General features: G+C 39.3%; 3 protein-coding genes across 8 annotated transcripts; 1 reads left to right on the top strand and 2 right to left on the bottom strand.

The window, feature by feature from the left end:
- Positions 1-41: 41 nt before the first annotated feature.
- Positions 42-14,995, bottom strand: LOC139771416 (A-type potassium channel modulatory protein KCNIP2). Of its 3 annotated transcripts, none has more exons than XM_071704163.1 (6): positions 14,750-14,995; positions 14,247-14,467; positions 3,611-3,838; positions 3,125-3,195; positions 2,757-2,975; positions 442-2,404 (listed from the first exon to the last, which is right to left on the bottom strand). In XM_071704163.1, the coding sequence occupies exons 1-6, from the start codon at positions 14,797-14,799 to the stop codon at positions 2,294-2,296; spliced, it is 900 nt and encodes a 299-aa protein (XP_071560264.1). In that variant the 5' UTR covers positions 14,800-14,995; the 3' UTR covers positions 442-2,293. The 3 variants fall into 3 exon arrangements, with proteins under 3 accessions (XP_071560267.1, XP_071560264.1, XP_071560265.1); XM_071704164.1 differs by having other exon boundaries at positions 14,900-14,994; XM_071704166.1 differs by lacking the exons at positions 14,247-14,467; positions 14,750-14,995 and adding an exon at positions 6,398-7,246 and having other exon boundaries at positions 42-2,404.
- LOC139771408 (uncharacterized) lies at positions 9,220-13,842 on the top strand. 4 transcript variants are annotated; one of them, XM_071704145.1, is made up of 4 exons: positions 9,220-9,521; positions 10,828-11,061; positions 11,360-12,503; positions 12,740-13,842. In XM_071704145.1, the coding sequence occupies exons 1-4, from the start codon at positions 9,426-9,428 to the stop codon at positions 13,246-13,248; spliced, it is 1,983 nt and encodes a 660-aa protein (XP_071560246.1). In that variant the 5' UTR covers positions 9,220-9,425; the 3' UTR covers positions 13,249-13,842. The 4 variants fall into 4 exon arrangements, with proteins under 4 accessions (XP_071560246.1, XP_071560245.1, XP_071560244.1 ...); XM_071704144.1 differs by having other exon boundaries at positions 11,342-12,503; XM_071704143.1 differs by having other exon boundaries at positions 9,220-10,078.
- Positions 14,996-15,466: 471 nt separating the features above from the next.
- On the bottom strand, positions 15,467-16,931 carry Mrps26 (mitochondrial ribosomal protein S26). Its single transcript, XM_071704168.1, has 3 exons — positions 16,794-16,931; positions 16,191-16,443; positions 15,467-16,070 (listed from the first exon to the last, which is right to left on the bottom strand). Exons 2-3 carry the CDS (start codon positions 16,430-16,432, stop codon positions 15,629-15,631), a joined length of 684 nt encoding a protein of 227 aa, XP_071560269.1. The 5' UTR covers positions 16,433-16,443; positions 16,794-16,931; the 3' UTR covers positions 15,467-15,628.
- Positions 16,932-17,136: the final 205 nt, after the last annotated feature.

The raw sequence follows: 17,136 nt of genomic DNA, 5'->3' as shown, positions 1-17,136 counted from the left end.
GGAAAGGGTAAAAATGTCATCGAGAAAAAAATGTACATACGTAATGTTAGATATAATATTTATTAGTTTATTACATACGTTCGCAAATCGAATTCTTGTAAATGTGAAATTATGTGACTTGTGTCAGAAAATAGAAAACGCATAAGTATATATACAGACTTTCCCGCCATTTTTTGCAAGCGGCACTTTCAAATGTTATCAGAAACACTCGCGAATATTTAGAATTGTTTATTTGAGAATTTGTAATATATACGTAAAAAAATTAAAACTATTAAAAATATAAAATATAAACGCACACATAAATGCTTACATATATTTTCATATTTAAAAAAATATAAAATTTAGGAGTTCGTTTAATAAACATCAGTTTGATAGAAAATCTAAAGGAGAGAAAACATTGAATTCTTAAATTTTTGTTAAACGTTAAAAAATATAGATGTCTTTAAATTTTAGATTTTTTATTATTAGACAAATGACATAGCGATTCGTCGTACAAAGGTAGATTTATTTTCTCATAGGTATGCACGAGTGTACATGCGTTTTAACAAAAGTGCATACACGTATGTACACGCTACACGCTAATCTTTGTTAGACACGCAAAAGGCGCATTTTGCGTTCACAACGCCGAAAAAATCGCAATTATATTTGCGAACAAGAATAAATTCATGGAATGCTTTTAACAGTCAATTTTATTTATATTTATATACATATATACGTATACTGATATACATATATATGTATATGTATATATATATATAGCTCGTTTCTGTAAGAAGGATTAAACCTTAAACTTCAACAATTTAAGAACGAGTGTAATAAGTGGTATTGACACTTTATCTGCCATGAAGAACTACATAAGAAGATACCTTTCTTTAGAAGTCAAACATAAAATATCTATAAATCAAAGAATGCTTAAATAATTAAGAATTTCATGGGATCAAAGCGTTACAGAAATAAAAAATTTCGCGAATCACAATCGTACAAAGATCCGAGACTGCAATGAGGTTGACGAATTTAAGTCTTAAAAGACAGTCTTGAAATAAAAAATATAGTGATATTAGGAGATCTGAAAAAATAGGATATATTATTTTTGACGGCACGTATGGCAGACAACGAGTTACCTTAACTCCTATAATAATTATATATTAATATAATTAATATTATATAATAATAAGGTACAGGATAATCACACGAGATATAGGCCAAGGTAATAACAGGGCCACGTTGGTCTCCCTCACTTGGCCCGAGAAGAGTACTGCTTTGCAATCGATGACTTAAAAGTCCAAATTTGGCGTTCACAATAGTACATTAAGATTGAAAGATCAAATTTAGAAATCTTAAAGAGCTAGGGCAGACTTGCGCCCTCGAAGGGTCAATCGATTAATATCATTAAAGATTCCGGAGGCTTAAACACCTCGGCAACACTACGTGAATATCATAGCGATCTTTTAAAAATATATGAGTCAACAAAAAAGTTTCTAAGAAGAAAAAGACGTACATTTTCTGTGAAGTCATAAGAATAATTCGAGAGAGAGAGAGAGAGAGAGAGAGAGAGAGAGAGAGAGAGAGAAAGATTCTCGATTTCAATTAAATTACGAATACCCTTTCTGCCTTTGCAGATCAAATTCGTATCGATTACTTTTAATTCATCTATTTCTTGCAAGAAATTGAGCATTTGAACGGACCGATGATCTACTTTCTCTGATATAATTAATAAATAATTTAATAATTTTGTATATAATAATTTAAGATACTTTATAACTTCAACGTTTCAAAAATTATCAAAACTGTGAAGCTTTAAGAAACTTTAAAGATGACTTTAATCATCGATTCTTTCAGATCCTCAATCATTGAATCATGTATCGGAAGTGTTGTACTTGAAAGACTGGGTAGGTGTGTAAACGAGGTACGTACATATTTACAAAGACACGTGCGAAAGGGTTCTTCGGGGTTATTTCTTAAAGATACGTCTCGAGCAATGACATTTTGGTCGCGTTTGATCTTCTCTAAACATTGAATTATTGCATTTTGCTTGCAAATCGTAAACTCGCGATTCGCAAACAGATTTAATTCGACTTTTCTGTCTTTTTTATATTTTTTTTAACGTTTTTACTCGATTTTATCGGTTTTTGTTTAAATGTATAATCGTTAAATCACTAAGAATTTGCGTATTCTCCTTATTTTCATAAAGAGAGGCGAGTAGATCGATAGAAAGGTTCATGATATTTTAGTCATTGCTCAAAGCGTAGTTGGTAATCTGATACTGAAATCTCCGATAGAACGTTAAGATATCTCATAATACGGTGTCCAGAGTATCAAGACTTCGCAACAATTGCTCGTCCTTGGAACACCACTGTACTAGCTCTTCGATGGTCACCACACCGTCCTTATTCGCGTCCATCTTCTAAAAATATGCATGAGGTATTATTCTTAACCGATAATTAATACTTAACTTAATTGTAAATCGTAAATTAAATGTGAAATACCGTTAATTACTGTCTATCATTAAGTATCATTACGACTAAATACAATAAATATAAAAATCTGTTAAAGTACATACATATAAATAAGAGATATTTAGAATATTATAATTTCTCAGATTACTTAGTGGATTGTGAAATTAGTAACTTAAGTCTTGGAGGATCGCAAAATGCTGCTGTCAATTATATAATTTATAAACTTTATCTCGTTATTAATTATCTTCAGGTATTTTTTTAGATATTTTTGTTCTAACCAGGTATCATATTAATACTCACGTGGAAGATACGATCGACGTGTTCACGGGCGGCCGCATGCGGCCCAGGGATTTGCGGTTGCGTGTAACGGCCTAGCATCTCGTAAATGGAGCCGACGACATCCAGCATTTCCTCTTTGCTTATCAGACCATCGCCATCCAGATCGTACAGACCAAATACCCATTGCAGCTTCTCCTCCACCGACCCTCTTGACACCTTTGATAGTATAGTGAGGAACTCCTATTAAAAAAAAATTTAGAGCTCAGTTTGAAACTGTGGATTTTCTATAGAATGGGAACATTCGGTAAATTTAGAGCTGAGCTTGAAATGTCGCGTTGACATTTCTGCGTGCCTTTTAAAGCACTTGTCTGCGAAAACACGTCGCTCACCTCGAAGCTTATCTTGCCGGACGGTTTCCTCTTCATGGTGTTGAAGACATAATGAGCGTACTGACTTGCGTCTACAACACGTGATGATCAGAATGGTAATGATAATTTAAAAAAAAATCTATGTGCGACTTCTTCGTATAACGTAAGATGAACTCATTTACCGTAATGAAAAAGATAAGGATCTGAGAATTTAGAAAAAATCCTTATCCTTATAAGAAACCATATAAATTAATTATCATTTTATTTTATTTCTGTCAATATGAAGTCAGGAAGTTTCAAGAATCTCATGTCACGAAATTTGAGAAAGAAGATGAGACAGAACATTATTCAAAAATTTCGGTTTTTTTTTACAATAAGGACGATTATTTATTTCATCAAAAATTTACAATGATGGAAATAAGGACGCTTTATTGGTGTTATGGTTCAGCGATCTCTCGACATTATTATTCGTCATTATCATTCTCATCACCATCATCCCTTTATTACCTCCCTGCGGAAAGAATCGCGAGAAGATCTGCTTAAAGGCATCTTCGTCGACCAAACCGCTTGGGCACTCCTGCTTGAAACCCCGGTAGATCAGCTGGATCTCCTTCCGGGAGAATCTGGTGGTGGCCGCGAGGGTGGCGAGCTCCTCCGGCTTGTGTCGGCCACCAAGGGCGAGCGCGGCGCCCCCGGAGCTCCCTAAAACGCCCCCGAGTCCTTCAAGCTCTCCTTCTGCAAGTTCGCAAGCCCTTCACTCCTAAGACTGCGTCGCGCCTTCGAGATGCTCCCTCTCGCGCCTCCCTCCTTTTGTCGTCGAGCGCGGGGCAGCGACGCCCTTCGCGCGAAGGGTTTCGGCAAAGTCCCGTCGCCCGCGATTGCCGAGAAGGGAGGTCTCCTTCAATTTTTTTTCTTTTTTACTTGAAAGAGATGGACACGAAGGGGTTCTCTTTTTTCCTTTGCTTTACTTTTTTTCTACTTTTGAGGGAATCATCGTGACCGTAGCATCCCTGAAGAAGGGATATACTCTACTCTAGGAGGGACCTACACAGTGCGCAAAGACTTGCAAGCGGAGAAGTCGTGAGAGGCGAGAGACAACAGGGGTGAAGAAAGATCGTGGTGGTTCGCACTAAACGAAGTCGCTTGTTTTTTTTTCTATAATTACAAATTTACAAACTACGTTTTGTGTGTATTAAAAACAAGAAAGATAAATAACTTGCAAAATAAAATCCAAATTTGAAAAAATTGAAAAAGACATAGTAACAATTATTGCAACAGCATATTGCGACATATATTTAATTTTATCTTCAATTTTTATTGGTTGTTTATTAAAATATTAATCAGTTTTTAACATCATTAATTGATAAATTATTTTTAATGGGCGACTCTGTCTCCATAGTGTAAATCATTCAAGAAGAGAACTGAGGAAGAGCGAGAGAGCTCTGAGAAAGAAGATATTGCGAGAATACATTCTTCATGTTCTGAGAGTGAAAGGAGTCCATTGATACGGATTTTACAGTGCTGGGTGATTTTGTTCCATAAAGAGATTTGATCAGAAATGCTTCCTGTGGTAAATGCAATTAATATACGTGCGTGCTGCCAATATCGCTCTGATAAGAAAAAATATTTTACAAAAGCAGGAAATAATTCAACAACTTCCTTGTAAACAGAGATATAGACTATAAAATAGATGCAATATAGCAATTTTACCTTCATTTTTAATATTTTCATCAATGTTATTTACTAACGAGTCGAAATCTAATGCTATATTACTAACTAATCAAAAAACGATAGAAATTCGCTATTAGAAAGAGCTCAATATAATCATAAAAGAGAACTACGAATTGTTTAAGCAATGATATAATCTACGATATAATACAAGGGGAAGAATCTACAGATCTAAGGGAAAAAGAAGTAATCTAAAGAGTCAAAAGGAGATTTAAAAATGCAGGGGTTGGAAAGTCTGAACATTCAAGTCTTGTAAATCTTGACCTAGATATTTAAGAGTTTAGAAATTTAGGGATTAAAAAATGTAAAAACGAGGCAGTTTAACAATCTGAGCAATCGAATTCAAGCAAGAATCAGGGATGGAATTTTCATTACAAATTTATGTCGTCTACGATTTACTAATGATAACATGTCAAAAGTTACTTTCTAAAGAACTGCGACGTTCTGTTCACCCCCTACACATGCTGTGACTATTAGCTCTGGTCCCGGGTATCCGGGGTTGCCATGGTAACGTTGCAGCTCCTACCCCTTACTTCCTGACTACCCCTTCCTTTTATGAATGTTACGTGAATATTCGTGAAGAAGTGCGCAGGGATCTTCGAGATAAGTTCCCCGAAGCGCAGTTTTTGTATTTATAAAGAGGTTAATCAAGTAGCATTTAATGTATAATTATATATAGTTAGATAAAAAATTATGGAAAAAAACACTTTTTTAATTTCTGCGAACTAATCTGCTTATATAAGGCATTATAAATAATCTGCCGTTTTATTAAGAAATATCACATTGCAAGAAAGTATGATAGTATTTAAGAATCCATAGAATTAAGAAAAAAGAATTAAGAAGAATTAAGAATTAAAACTCTAGAGCTTCTAAAGATTTAAGAACAAAAAATCTAATACTTAAATCTAATACTTAAAAATCCTAGATTCTATAATTAAAAAATAAAAGCTAAGATTTAAATATAGAAAAGTGTTACAAAAAGTGTTGTATCAGAGTAGGCAGTTGATTAAAGAGATTAGAAAATTTGAGGTTCTAAGAATCTCGAAAAAGCTATAAGAATTAAGAGATGGGAATTATATAAAATGTTTAAAGGATTTTAAGAGGAAGCGAAGAGTTAAAGATTCAGGAGTTTCAATTACGGAATCTTAAAGTGCGACATCGCTGTAGAGAGATAGATGCATAATAGGTCGAGTGAGATGAAAAAGGAAAGGGCTTCGTGAATTACAAAAGCCGAGTATTTAAACGCCGAAATAATTCGAGAATCGATAAGCGAGACCTGGAAGATGAGAGAAAGAGTGTTATCCAAAAATATCCATCTCCCAAGATATATCGAAAGGCTCCAACCAAGCCGACGCAGACATGACCTTTGACACATTAACACTCCTGGTGCGACACGGGGGTTGGACTCCGACCTACGCAAGAAACTACCATAGAACAGGGGATTACTACATACAAACGGACAAGGACAAACAGACAAACAGATAATCAGGCCATTTCCACAGAGGTGGGAAAGGTGTGAGAAGAAGAAGAGAAGAAGAGAGGGACCCTGGTCGCTGATCACCGCACCTTGGTGCTGCATTCGGCAGTTATCACCCCCCCGGCTGTCGCTCCGCTTGTCAACGACGCTCTCCGCTGAGTAGTCGATCGACTGGTCCAAGTATCAACGGCAGTGGCACATATATCGAACGGTGCCGCACGGACACGAGGCGAGAAAGCAGGAGGAAGAGCTTGATCACCGAGCAGCCTTTCTTTCTTTCCCTTTACGGTCGTTCTCGCCTTCCGAACTTACGTTTGTCGCGGCTCTTACGCGCCTTCATCGGCCAGCAATCGCGCAGACCGCCTGCTCGACCTGCCCCTGATATATCGGCGGCCGGACGGGATTATCGGGATTATTCGATTCACCACCACTGATCGGCGTGACGCATCCCGAGACGCGCTCTCCGGACGAGGTGCTCCGCACGCGCACGGGGCGGTATGAGAGAATGAGAGAGCGAGATATACAGACAAAAGGCTTGGGACAACCACGCAGTTGCGGATGCTGCGCACAGGATACGCCGCTTTGGCTGCTGCGGTAGCTGTCCGTCCTTCGCGATGCTGAACGACGGCTGCGGATGACGTTATACTGCGCCGATGATTCCACACTGAAACACCGTGGGGGGTCCGTGGAAAAATGTGCCATAAGTACGTCGCTTTCAACGCGCAAGTGCGACGATCTTCGACAGCCGGTGGTAGCGACGGTTCGACGAGAACTTCGGACGAACAGTTTCGAATCGTTACTTCGAGCACTGAAAAAGTCGAAAATTCTTAAAAATCTCCCCCAAATATCTGAAAAAATCTCTGTACATCTCTCTGCTTTTTCGTAATTGATACCTAAATGTTAGATATTGGAAAGCAAGAAGTATTAACATATACTTTGTCCAATGTTTATTATAAGTAAAATTAATTCTACTAGTCTGATTAAAAAATGTACACATATTCCAGCTTCTTCTAGTTGAAAAAATTAAGTCTATTTCGATTTAGCTACAAATTATACAGAATTTTCTCTAAAATTTGAATTTCTTATCAATGATAGAATTTAGAAAGAAAAGTTAAAAAAATAAATGAAATTTTAGTTATAATCGATAGTCGGAGAAGACCTCCAATAAAAGTTGAAAGCTTAAAAAATTGAGAAAGTTTTTTGAAACTCCTGAAAGGCTTTCTTAAAGATCTCGAAAGCCCCAAAACTCTCAAGAAACAGTAAACATTGTACTATATCATGAAACAGAACTGACAGCGTCTCATCCCTAGCTGTTTTATTTCAATTTTGGCTCCTCAACATGTCCTTCCAATAATATACTCTATTATTAAAGTAACCCGCTGAAATGTCATCGCAGCTGACAAGTCAGGCCACTTGCTAGTTGTCCCAATTTAAAAATAGATATTTGCTCGTTAATTCTGTGAATGACGTAATTGCCAAAAAATATTAATGCATATTTGATGATAAGTTATTAAGTTGTCAAGCACAGCTTAAGACATTGTACCAAATGTGAATAAAAATGAGTTTCTATTTCTTAAGCTTCTTAAACTCGATTCAAAGATTTTTTCAAGAAAGATATTTTTCTCAAAGTTCGTTGGAAACGCTGAAATGCATGTGACAACTCGCTTTCTATCCGTATATTCGATTCTATATACAAACTATACGAAGGTAAGTCGACAATGTAAAGTGGATCAATCCACATTGAATTTCGCAAAAATAGCGAACAGTTATTAATTCACAGCGTTCTTACATTTATTTGCGTCATAAATCAGAGCACCAAACGTCAATATCGTCGAAATGTTGTAATTGGTGCACTTAGAAGCTGCGATATCCTAATTATGGAATTGCAAATAAATAATCTGTTTCAAGTATCATCATCTTTAACGCTTCTTTGCGCCAGTTAGAGTTAATTCTTTTCATCGGAGAGAGCATGTCCTAAATTTTCTAATTTTGTTTAAAAAATCAAATTAATAAAGCTAGTTCTAATATCCACTCGTTGACATTTCTCGCTTTTATACTTCCTCTCGCCATTATCCCTCAAAGTTGCATAAAGTTTTGTTGTACTGCATACGTACGTCTCGATCTCGGTCTCTTGTAAATTTTGTACGAGCTCTTGACGAACTTCTTTCCGTGTAAACAAACTCGCAAGTCGATACGCAAAAGTACCGCACAGAAAGAACATTCCAGTTCGCCTGCGACGCAGTTCGTCGTTTCACGTTGCTGCGACGTTACTTTAATTGATATTTATTATTTATTATTACATAGATTTCCTCCCTTCCTCCTTTTCTCCTTACTTTCTCTCTTCCTCTCTCGTAACGTTTTCTGCAATATCATTTAAATTAAAATATTAAATGCCCTGGAAAATCAAAACCTGAAAGAGACAAACACTGTTTACCTCATTTAACACTTTTTGACATCGCAAATTAATTAACTTGCAAAAACGGAGTAAGGAGTAAACGCAACAAAGCCATTAGTCAGTGATTAGATCTAAATAAACTTTTCTCGTACCTATCACTACGCATCCCGCACGTTACGCACGTAATTTCACCGGGAGGCGTGATTAACACGTGTACCAGTAACATCTTGCCGGACAGTAATTGCGGACATAGACGTCAGACAGCGAGAGGGGAGAGAGAACTCGGAGAACGCGTCTAATCATCACTTAAAGCTGGTTTTACATCCTCGCCATTTTCATGGTTTTCTTCATCTTTTCTCGCCGATTTCAGAGATCGCGTCCTCGCGACTGGGATTGGCGCAGATTGTCGCGCCATTTTTCGCTCGCGAGCGATTGGAGAGGGACCCATCGAGCCGGCGATCAATGAGATCTCGATCTCGCGACGGGGACCAATCGATAAGCAACCCCGCCGTTGATTGGTCCCGGCCTGCCGTTCCTCTCCACACCCCCTTCGACGGTCCGACGAAAAGCGAAAATGCTCAATTGCGCGCCCCGCTGAGAACGCGACTTTACGGCATTTCGCGCTAAAAGTCACGGTTCGGCTCGAATTCGAAAATCCACGAAAATCGGTTCGGCCGAGCGACGAAGCAGACGAAATTCCGCCATACAGCAGCAGCAGCAACATGAACGTCGGCAGCGTCGGCAGCGATATCGGGCAGCTGTCCTACAAGGAGCTGCAGGCCCTGGCCCTGAGGTACCGCGTACCGGGTAACATCAAGGTGAGCTGTCACCCATCGTCGCCACGATGAAGAAATCCCGACGATCGTTTCCCTTCCCCGTCCGCTATCGATCCCTCACGTCGCCGGTACCTATCTGGGTCCCCGAGCGGCGATTTATTCGAACTCCCGTCGAAGATCGCGCCCCGATCGATCGGCGGTTAGCGATCCAAGGGGCTCCGGAGCGTTCCCCGAGTCGTGGGAGTTGGGGAGTCGAGACCGGTGGCGCGGGGGTTAAAATCGCCGGATCTCTCGCGATCCCGGGTGGACGCGCAATTTGGGTATTCCTAACCAAGACTCGTTTACCTGAAGTTGCCGATCGCAACTTCGGAATCGCCGTTGTCACCGGTCATCACCGGTACAAGGGGCTGCCGGTAATAACGGATATCCGGCCCATACGAACGCCGTCTCTGACACCCCTTCGCGTCCGCACGCCACCCCCGAAACGGACGTCGGACATGGATGACCGTCACGAGGAGGCAATCGCTCGCGTCCGCCAGGGACGAGTCGCTTCCTCTCGCCCGTGTAACGGGCGTAAGCCTCGATCGCGATCCAGGGAAGTACGCGAGATCCTAACCAAAAATTACGCTATCAAACGCTATCAGCTCCGTCCGTTCCTCGCGGACTTTCCGCCCCCACTTCCCGTGCCCCGTTCTTTCCCTTCTGCCGCCTCCCTAAGGTCCGAATACGCGCTTCACTTCGCTTCGTTCAGAATGCCGAGAGTGTACAGCGAAGTACACAGCTGAAGCGAAATGAAGCGTAACCGTCGTTTTCATTATTCTTATATGCGTCTGCTAATTCTTTTCGAGCTTTCTCTACTTTTTTTTTAAGTAGATAGTAGAGACGAAATATTGCCGAAAACTAATCGCCGATCGAGCCGCAGAATGTGCTCATATTATACGAATATATTAATTATTAACTACGATTCTGCTGTAATTTTTATACTAATGATCATTTGACTGCGAAATATGTTTAATTTCTGTCAGAATTGCGTTTATTACTTCAACTTCAACATTCCCGAAGTCTCGATTCCAATATCTTCAGTAAATCACTTACTAAAGTTTCCACTTTTCAATACAAAGGTTCCATATTTTTCTTTAAATCATAAATTAACAGTATGAAGAAATGATGGAAAAGTTAAATAAATATAATTTTTAATTTAATTCATAACATTTTAAAGAGATTCCTTTTTTCATTTCTTCTTCGATCCTTTTTCCATTTCTTCTTCGATCTCTTTTCCACTTCTTCTAATTTAGCTGATTATCGCGGACGTTCGATTCCGTCGTCTCGCCACGACTTTAAATTGCAGAAGAAGGTGTTGGTCAAGGTTCTGCAAGCCGCCAGAAGTGGAAATGACGCCGAGTTTTGCCGGTTGCTGCAGGAGCTGAGGAAGAACCGCAAGAGGAAGACGAGAAAGTCAAAGGACTCCAAGCTTGGGGTAACATCGACGCCGCTGCACAGTCCCGACTATATAATGGCCGATGACGACTATTATTGTCAGCAACAGCAACATCAGTCGCAGCAACGGTCGCCTTATCAGTGGGTGAGTTGCTATAAGTTCCCGTGATTGATCGCAATATGATTTTATTGTACAAATCAAGTCACATTTTCATTCTTTCTCTCTTATCTCAGGCCTGTCCGTTTTAGCTCAACTTCTGGCACAGTTCACCTTTTCTCTTTTTCTCTCCAACGTGAAAAGAAAAAGAGGAAAGATAAACCGTGCAACAAGTTCAGCTAAAACGAACAGGCCTCTTCTTTACTTCTATATTTCATTCATTTTCGCGACGCAGTGAGCAAGCGACAATGATTGACTTCGGACAAAGTGTTTCCCGTTTTTGCAGATCGGTGCAGAGGAGGAGATAGCAAGTAAGGAGGACGATACCAAGATTCCACATTACGAGGAGTTCAAACAGTTCCTGCTTAAGAGGATTCAGCGGGAATTCCAAGCATGCGACAACAACAATAACCAAGTGGAAGATCTGAGTATCGTGAATCTGCGGACGGCGTCGATGTCGCCCAATCTTCAAACGATTCCTCTAGTCGAGCCGAGCTACCCGAAAGCGAATCTGATCAACGACACGGATCCTCTTGCGATCTCATCGAACGACAGATCGAGTTACCAAGTGTTGAAAGAATCTGAGGGAGGCTCACAGGGCTCGTTCCTGCTGAAGAGAATGTTACAGGCGCCGGTGGGCGCCAATCTAGGCGAGATCGCCAGCTCCATTTTCTGGGCTACCAATCTGTTGGATAATTCTGACACCCTGACCGCCGAGTCAGAGAGTAACGAGACTGAAGATCAGCTGAACGCGAATACCAATGAGTATTACAACCTGCTGAAGAATTCCAATGGCGAGTTTTTGCTAAATGAGGCGAACTTGATGCCTCAGCAGAGTTCGAGCGCACTGGCTGGTGACAATCAGTACAGGTTTTCCAGCGATATGGACAACCGGCCGAATCCCTACCAGAACTGGACGATCACTAGCGTGATGGAGGTACCCGACAGCGATCTACAATCCTCTAAGGTGTACCACGCGTTCTACTACAACAACACGGATTCCACCGTGGCCGCCGCGAACGCGGACAACAATCTGGCTTATCAATATCAGACAGATACCGCTTGCAACGGCGGTCAAAACTTCTTCAACTTTGACACGCAGGACATCAACTACCCGACCGGCACAGACATGATGACTAACGACCCCTCTAATATTTATTATTTGCAAAATATTGGCAGACGCAACGGAGAGATGAGCACGGGATATTTTCGCAACGTTGACACCTTCGAACAACAGACCAACATGCAGCAAAATGTATATGGGAACGATCAACAGTATCAGTACCTTTATCCTCGATTCACTCAGGAGACGAACAATCTGTTGAACGAGAGACTCGAGCAACCGCAAAGCAATTTTATGGCAGAGAAAATAATAGAAAATAATATTAATCAGGAAACTGGTATGGGGAATTTGCAGAGACCGGCAAATGGTGCGCGTTTGTTTTATTTACTTTTCTCATTGTTATAAATTATAATAGATGATATAAACATAAAGATCGTATAAAAAATAAATTTAAAAATAAAATATAAAATGTGTATGTATATACATTTTTATATAAAAACGAAAAATTGCATGTACTTTTCTTAAATAATATTAATTCTTCTCTTTTCAAAGAGCAGAATCTGTTTTCGTGACGTTTTAATTAAGCAATGTTTCATCAATCAGGAACAGTAGAGCCGTTCTGGCCGAAGTGGACTCCCAAGCCCAACAACCATCTGGAGAACGTTCTCAACTATCACGTATCCAAGCAAGTGGATTACTCCAAGTTAAGTCAGACATCCTGCGTCTATTGCTACATGGCGCCGATCGTCTCGCAACGATCCAATCTGGCAGTTAACGGCTGCTCGATCGAACGTAGATATACCGCTGAGCAGCGGCAACATTCCTTCTCGCCCTATTGGATGTTGTACAACGACACTTCGCAAGGTATGCGAATGACGAATGTGCGCGGCAATCCGCTCGAGCAGTCTACGTCGACACACGCAACCATCCTCACTAACAACGACGATATGCAGGGGACCGCCCACAATGCTCCCATCAACGATGTGTGGATGAATGAGTACGACCCATCGTCCATCGCCGATGGCATGAACATTCAGGTCTCAGATCCGCTTTTTTATAACGTTACTGATCGGATTGACATTCCGGACGCGCCGGACATAGCAAAGACTTAAAATTCGCGGGCGAGATACGACAATAAACAAGTATCTAGAATAAAATTGTGACTTTTTCAAGTGAAACGGATGGTGTTCTCAAACCGCGGAGTGACGATGATCCTCTTCCATTTCTAAGCCACGAAAGGATCTTGTTATTGTTTCAGTTTGTAATTGGGACAACCGAAGCCCATCCATCTTTGTGTACCGTAAAATTGACGCCTCAGTAATTATTTTATGCGATTGCCGTGAGATGCACTAACGTGTTCTTCCGCTTCCGTATCATCGACGAGTGACACGCGCAATTATTTCACTTGTAACTGAAACGGGAGCGATATCCAAACAGAAAGCAATAGCAAACAGAAATGGAAGTTGAATAATCGATACCTTGGGAGATAGACGGACGGATCTATCTTTGAATGTACGCTTCTACTGCAGATCATTGGAAGTTCTATTTTGAGGCAAAAACTTCAGAACTTGATATTGTGGAAAGGCAAATATATTCCGTGGATCGGAGATAAAACGATATAATACTTATATTAATTAAATACTTGAACTATTATTTACGTGAGATTGCAATATTGCGATGTGAGAGAAGGCTTTATGTTTTTTTCATGTGCTTAGAGGAAAAGATTAGGATTTTTATATTATATATAGGATTTATATATATCTATATATATATATGTATAAATACATATATTTCACGTCTCCTATATATATTATATAGAAAATAAATAAATATAAATAAGAAATTATATAGACAAAAATAATTAATGAACAATAAATGGTGGAAGTTTCTTATATTTTTAGTTAGATTGTGCAGTCGAGCTGCAGAATATTTTGTATATTAATAATATAATAAATAAAGTTCACATGCATTAAAAAATCTACATGCGCACGTCCAATTTACATACTTTCTAAAATACGTAAACACAGAAGTCGGCGAAATCTAGCGACTATAATCAAAGTTTAATAATTTATCATGCAGGCTGTAGAACGCTGAACTTTTTCCGACTCACCCGACAAAGCATCCGGCTGATTGTGAAACTGCGAGCGGATGTAGTTTATCAGCTTCACAGAAATCGATTCCTTCCTCCGTCCTGCATACGCTCTGATTTCGTTTTCCATGTCGTCCGAGTTCTTTCGCTCCGCGGATCTTCCCGGTGTCACATGTACACTATACATTTTTCGTCGATACGCCGATTCGTAATAATTAAACCCCTCTGAAGCCTCTGAAATCCTTCGGAGAACGACACGTTTTTAGATTGCGCTTTATAATAACAAGATTTGCAAGCTTTGCAAGCTTTACAAGTTTCAGTTATTTAATCCTAACAGAAAGATAAAAAATTTTAGTTTAAAACAATTTTGTTTGTAAACAATTTTTTTCAGCTTTTGAGAATCGATCAATAATTTAAGAGATTTCAACAATTCGCAATTTTACAGCACGAAAGCCGTATCGATTAATTTTACAATGCAAAATGACTCTGCGAATTTACGATAGGAAACAATAATTTCACGGTACTTGGCGTAATTTTCGAATATAAATTTCCGATATAGTCGTATTTCATTCATTTAATTATCGCATAGTGTCGCGGCTTTCCGATCAACGGCTATTTCCGTCGCGATTTTGTTTGTCAACGAATCTCGAATTCGGACGAGTCTCAGTTCTCACTTCGTCTACGAATATTTTTCCAGCTTCTTTTCGCCTCGAGAGTCGAGAGGACGAATTCGGTGATGCGAGTCGGCGCGCCGTTCGCGAAAGACTGCGCTTGAAGTGCGTTAAAGGGAAGCAGGTAAACAGCAGCAGTTGCCTGTATGTATATGCATCCATATGTCGTAGATGCAACCGGGTTGCATTCGAGTCGCGCGGTTTTAATGAGGTGCTCTGTGGCGCAATACGCTAATTATACAGAATGCTTCAGACACTTTTTTCGTAAGCTCTCTGTAAGCTCCTGCTCGCCGCAAGGACGCAAAACTTTGACTAATTAACCGATACCGTAATTAGCTGTGCCTTTAAGTTTATTTTGCAAGTGTATTATTACTGCTTATATATCTTGTACAACTTTCTGCAATAAAACTGTCGTAATTTTTCAATTTTTTCATAGTATATTATGTGTAGTCTATAATCATTATATACAGTCTATTTCAATTATAAAATGGTATGCTAATTGTCTTTTGTAAGCTCTTATTAGTCATCTAATTTTTTAGGAATATTAATTACATATAGTAAGGGACAATATTGGAGTATCTATTTTATATTTATTACAATCTATAATATAACAACTCATACTTATCACGCTTATCATTATTCGAGCAAGAATATAGAACACTTGTAAAAAGTGCAAGTCCAGTAAACCTTAGTTTTACTTTTACGAATAGTCTGGACATAAGATTTTCAAATTTAACTTCGTTGCTCGACAGCCACTGGCTTCTGCGTCTCTTCGATAGGTGGAACCGGGGGATATTGCCCTTTGTGCCAAATTCCTTCCAAATCTAACGCGCGATTATGATTGACGACGTTTGCCAAACACTCCTCGATCGCAGCGTCTATGTTCTCCGCAGTGATGAACGTAACAGATTCTTCCTTGATTTTTCTGACCTTTTTGTTGAGCATCTCCTTCTTCATCTCCTGCCTCTGCTCTTGCCTTAGCAAACGCTGCAGGATCTCGTTTCTGCGATTCTCTCTCATCTCCGCCAGCCTGGTCTCTCGTGTCTTCGCTACTTCTGCATTCCACTCGTCGTTTATAGCGCTGCACCTTTCAAAGTCCTCCTCTTCGCTCTGCTTACAAACTGTCTCGTCGGATTGTTGCTTGCCCTCCTCTGCAAGTTGCCTTACATATGCCCTGCAACATACCCGTTAATTTTCAAGCTACATATAGTTTCAGTAGCCAGAATTTTCTGTGTACATTTTATCAGCCGAAGGTCAGAGTTATAGAACCATGCATAGAACTTTGCGCACGCACTTAAACGATGTCATGTATGTCCTGTAATTATTATTCAAACGCTGGAGCTCCAATTTGTCCTCGGCAGGTAGGACTGGCCTTTTTGGTATTCGAAACACTTTGGATTTTGCTGTGGGCAGCCAAATTGGTTTCCTCTTCCAACGCACGCACTGCGTGTAAACGGAATTCGGTACGAAAGTCTCGCAGAGTCCAGCGGTACCCATCGTTAAGGGGTTGACTTTTATTATCCTCATGGCCTGCATTATTTCTAGAGCTACGAGAAGTATCGTTGTCAAAATTGTACTATTTTCAGTCATTGTAATATTCATACATTGTTATTACGATATCATTTGTTTATACAATTAAATCAGTCTGTGACATCTGTGACTGATCTTATTATCAAATGCAAAGACTTTTTTAGATAAAGAGGTTCAACATATTCAACATATAATTGATTAACAATATAATATTGCAACGAACGTTTTTTAAACAAACCAAAATTAAAGAAACGTATATAGAATATGTGGGATAATAATCTTATAAAAAACTTAGCACATAATGTAATACAATACTGTATATATAATAAATAAATATTAATTGATAATAATAATTAATGACAAATACCATAATATGTCTTCGAATTAATAACACAAATATTTTCGCCGTTCCAACTTTGGTTATGTTGCTCCGAAAAGTGAGGTTCTCGCTCTCGAAAAGTGAGGTTATGGTGTTTTCCTTTCTTTTTCCCAGTATGCACATCGATTCGCCGCGCCTGCGCATTCGAAATTAATATCAAATTGCATTTGTAATTATCACAATTAATAACTTTTACAAGGCAACACGCAGGTGTTGCCTTGCGATTTTACTGAGTTTTGTTGCACAGGATATGCTGTAATATAAATCAAAATAAATAAATCTATATATATTTTTAACATTACTCATATGGTTCTTTTTTAACATATAATTA

Source organism: Temnothorax nylanderi, unplaced genomic scaffold (genome assembly GCF_030848795.1).
Source record: "Temnothorax nylanderi isolate EJ_2023f unplaced genomic scaffold, tnyl_v1.0 TNYL_tig0039_pilon, whole genome shotgun sequence".
NCBI classification, from domain to species: Eukaryota; Metazoa; Arthropoda; class Insecta; order Hymenoptera; family Formicidae; genus Temnothorax; species Temnothorax nylanderi.
This window is presented reverse-complemented; position numbering and strand designations above follow the sequence as displayed.

Bases quoted from the DNA above. Each gene is read 5' to 3' on its own strand.
- Mrps26 (XM_071704168.1), bottom strand. From the start codon at position 16,432: ATGCAGGCCATGAGGATAATAAAAGTCAACCCCTTAACGATGGGTACC. The intron at 16,071-16,190 runs GTGCGTGCGCAA...GGTATGTTGCAG, and splicing joins ACATACATGACATCGTTTAA to GGCATATGTAAGGCAACTTG.
- LOC139771408 (XM_071704142.1), top strand. From the start codon at position 9,548: ATGAAGAAATCCCGACGATCGTTTCCCTTCCCCGTCCGCTATCGATCC. The intron at 11,062-11,341 runs GTGAGTTGCTAT...CTTCGGACAAAG, and splicing joins AACGGTCGCCTTATCAGTGG to TGTTTCCCGTTTTTGCAGAT. The intron at 12,504-12,739 runs GTGCGCGTTTGT...TTCATCAATCAG, and splicing joins TTTGCAGAGACCGGCAAATG to GAACAGTAGAGCCGTTCTGG.
- LOC139771416 (XM_071704163.1), bottom strand. From the start codon at position 14,799: ATGAATGAAATACGACTATATCGGAAATTTATATTCGAAAATTACGCC. The intron at 2,976-3,124 runs GTGAGCGACGTG...TTTTTTTAATAG, and splicing joins CCGGCAAGATAAGCTTCGAG to GAGTTCCTCACTATACTATC. The intron at 2,405-2,756 runs GTGAGTATTAAT...GCATATTTTTAG, and splicing joins ACGTCGATCGTATCTTCCAC to AAGATGGACGCGAATAAGGA.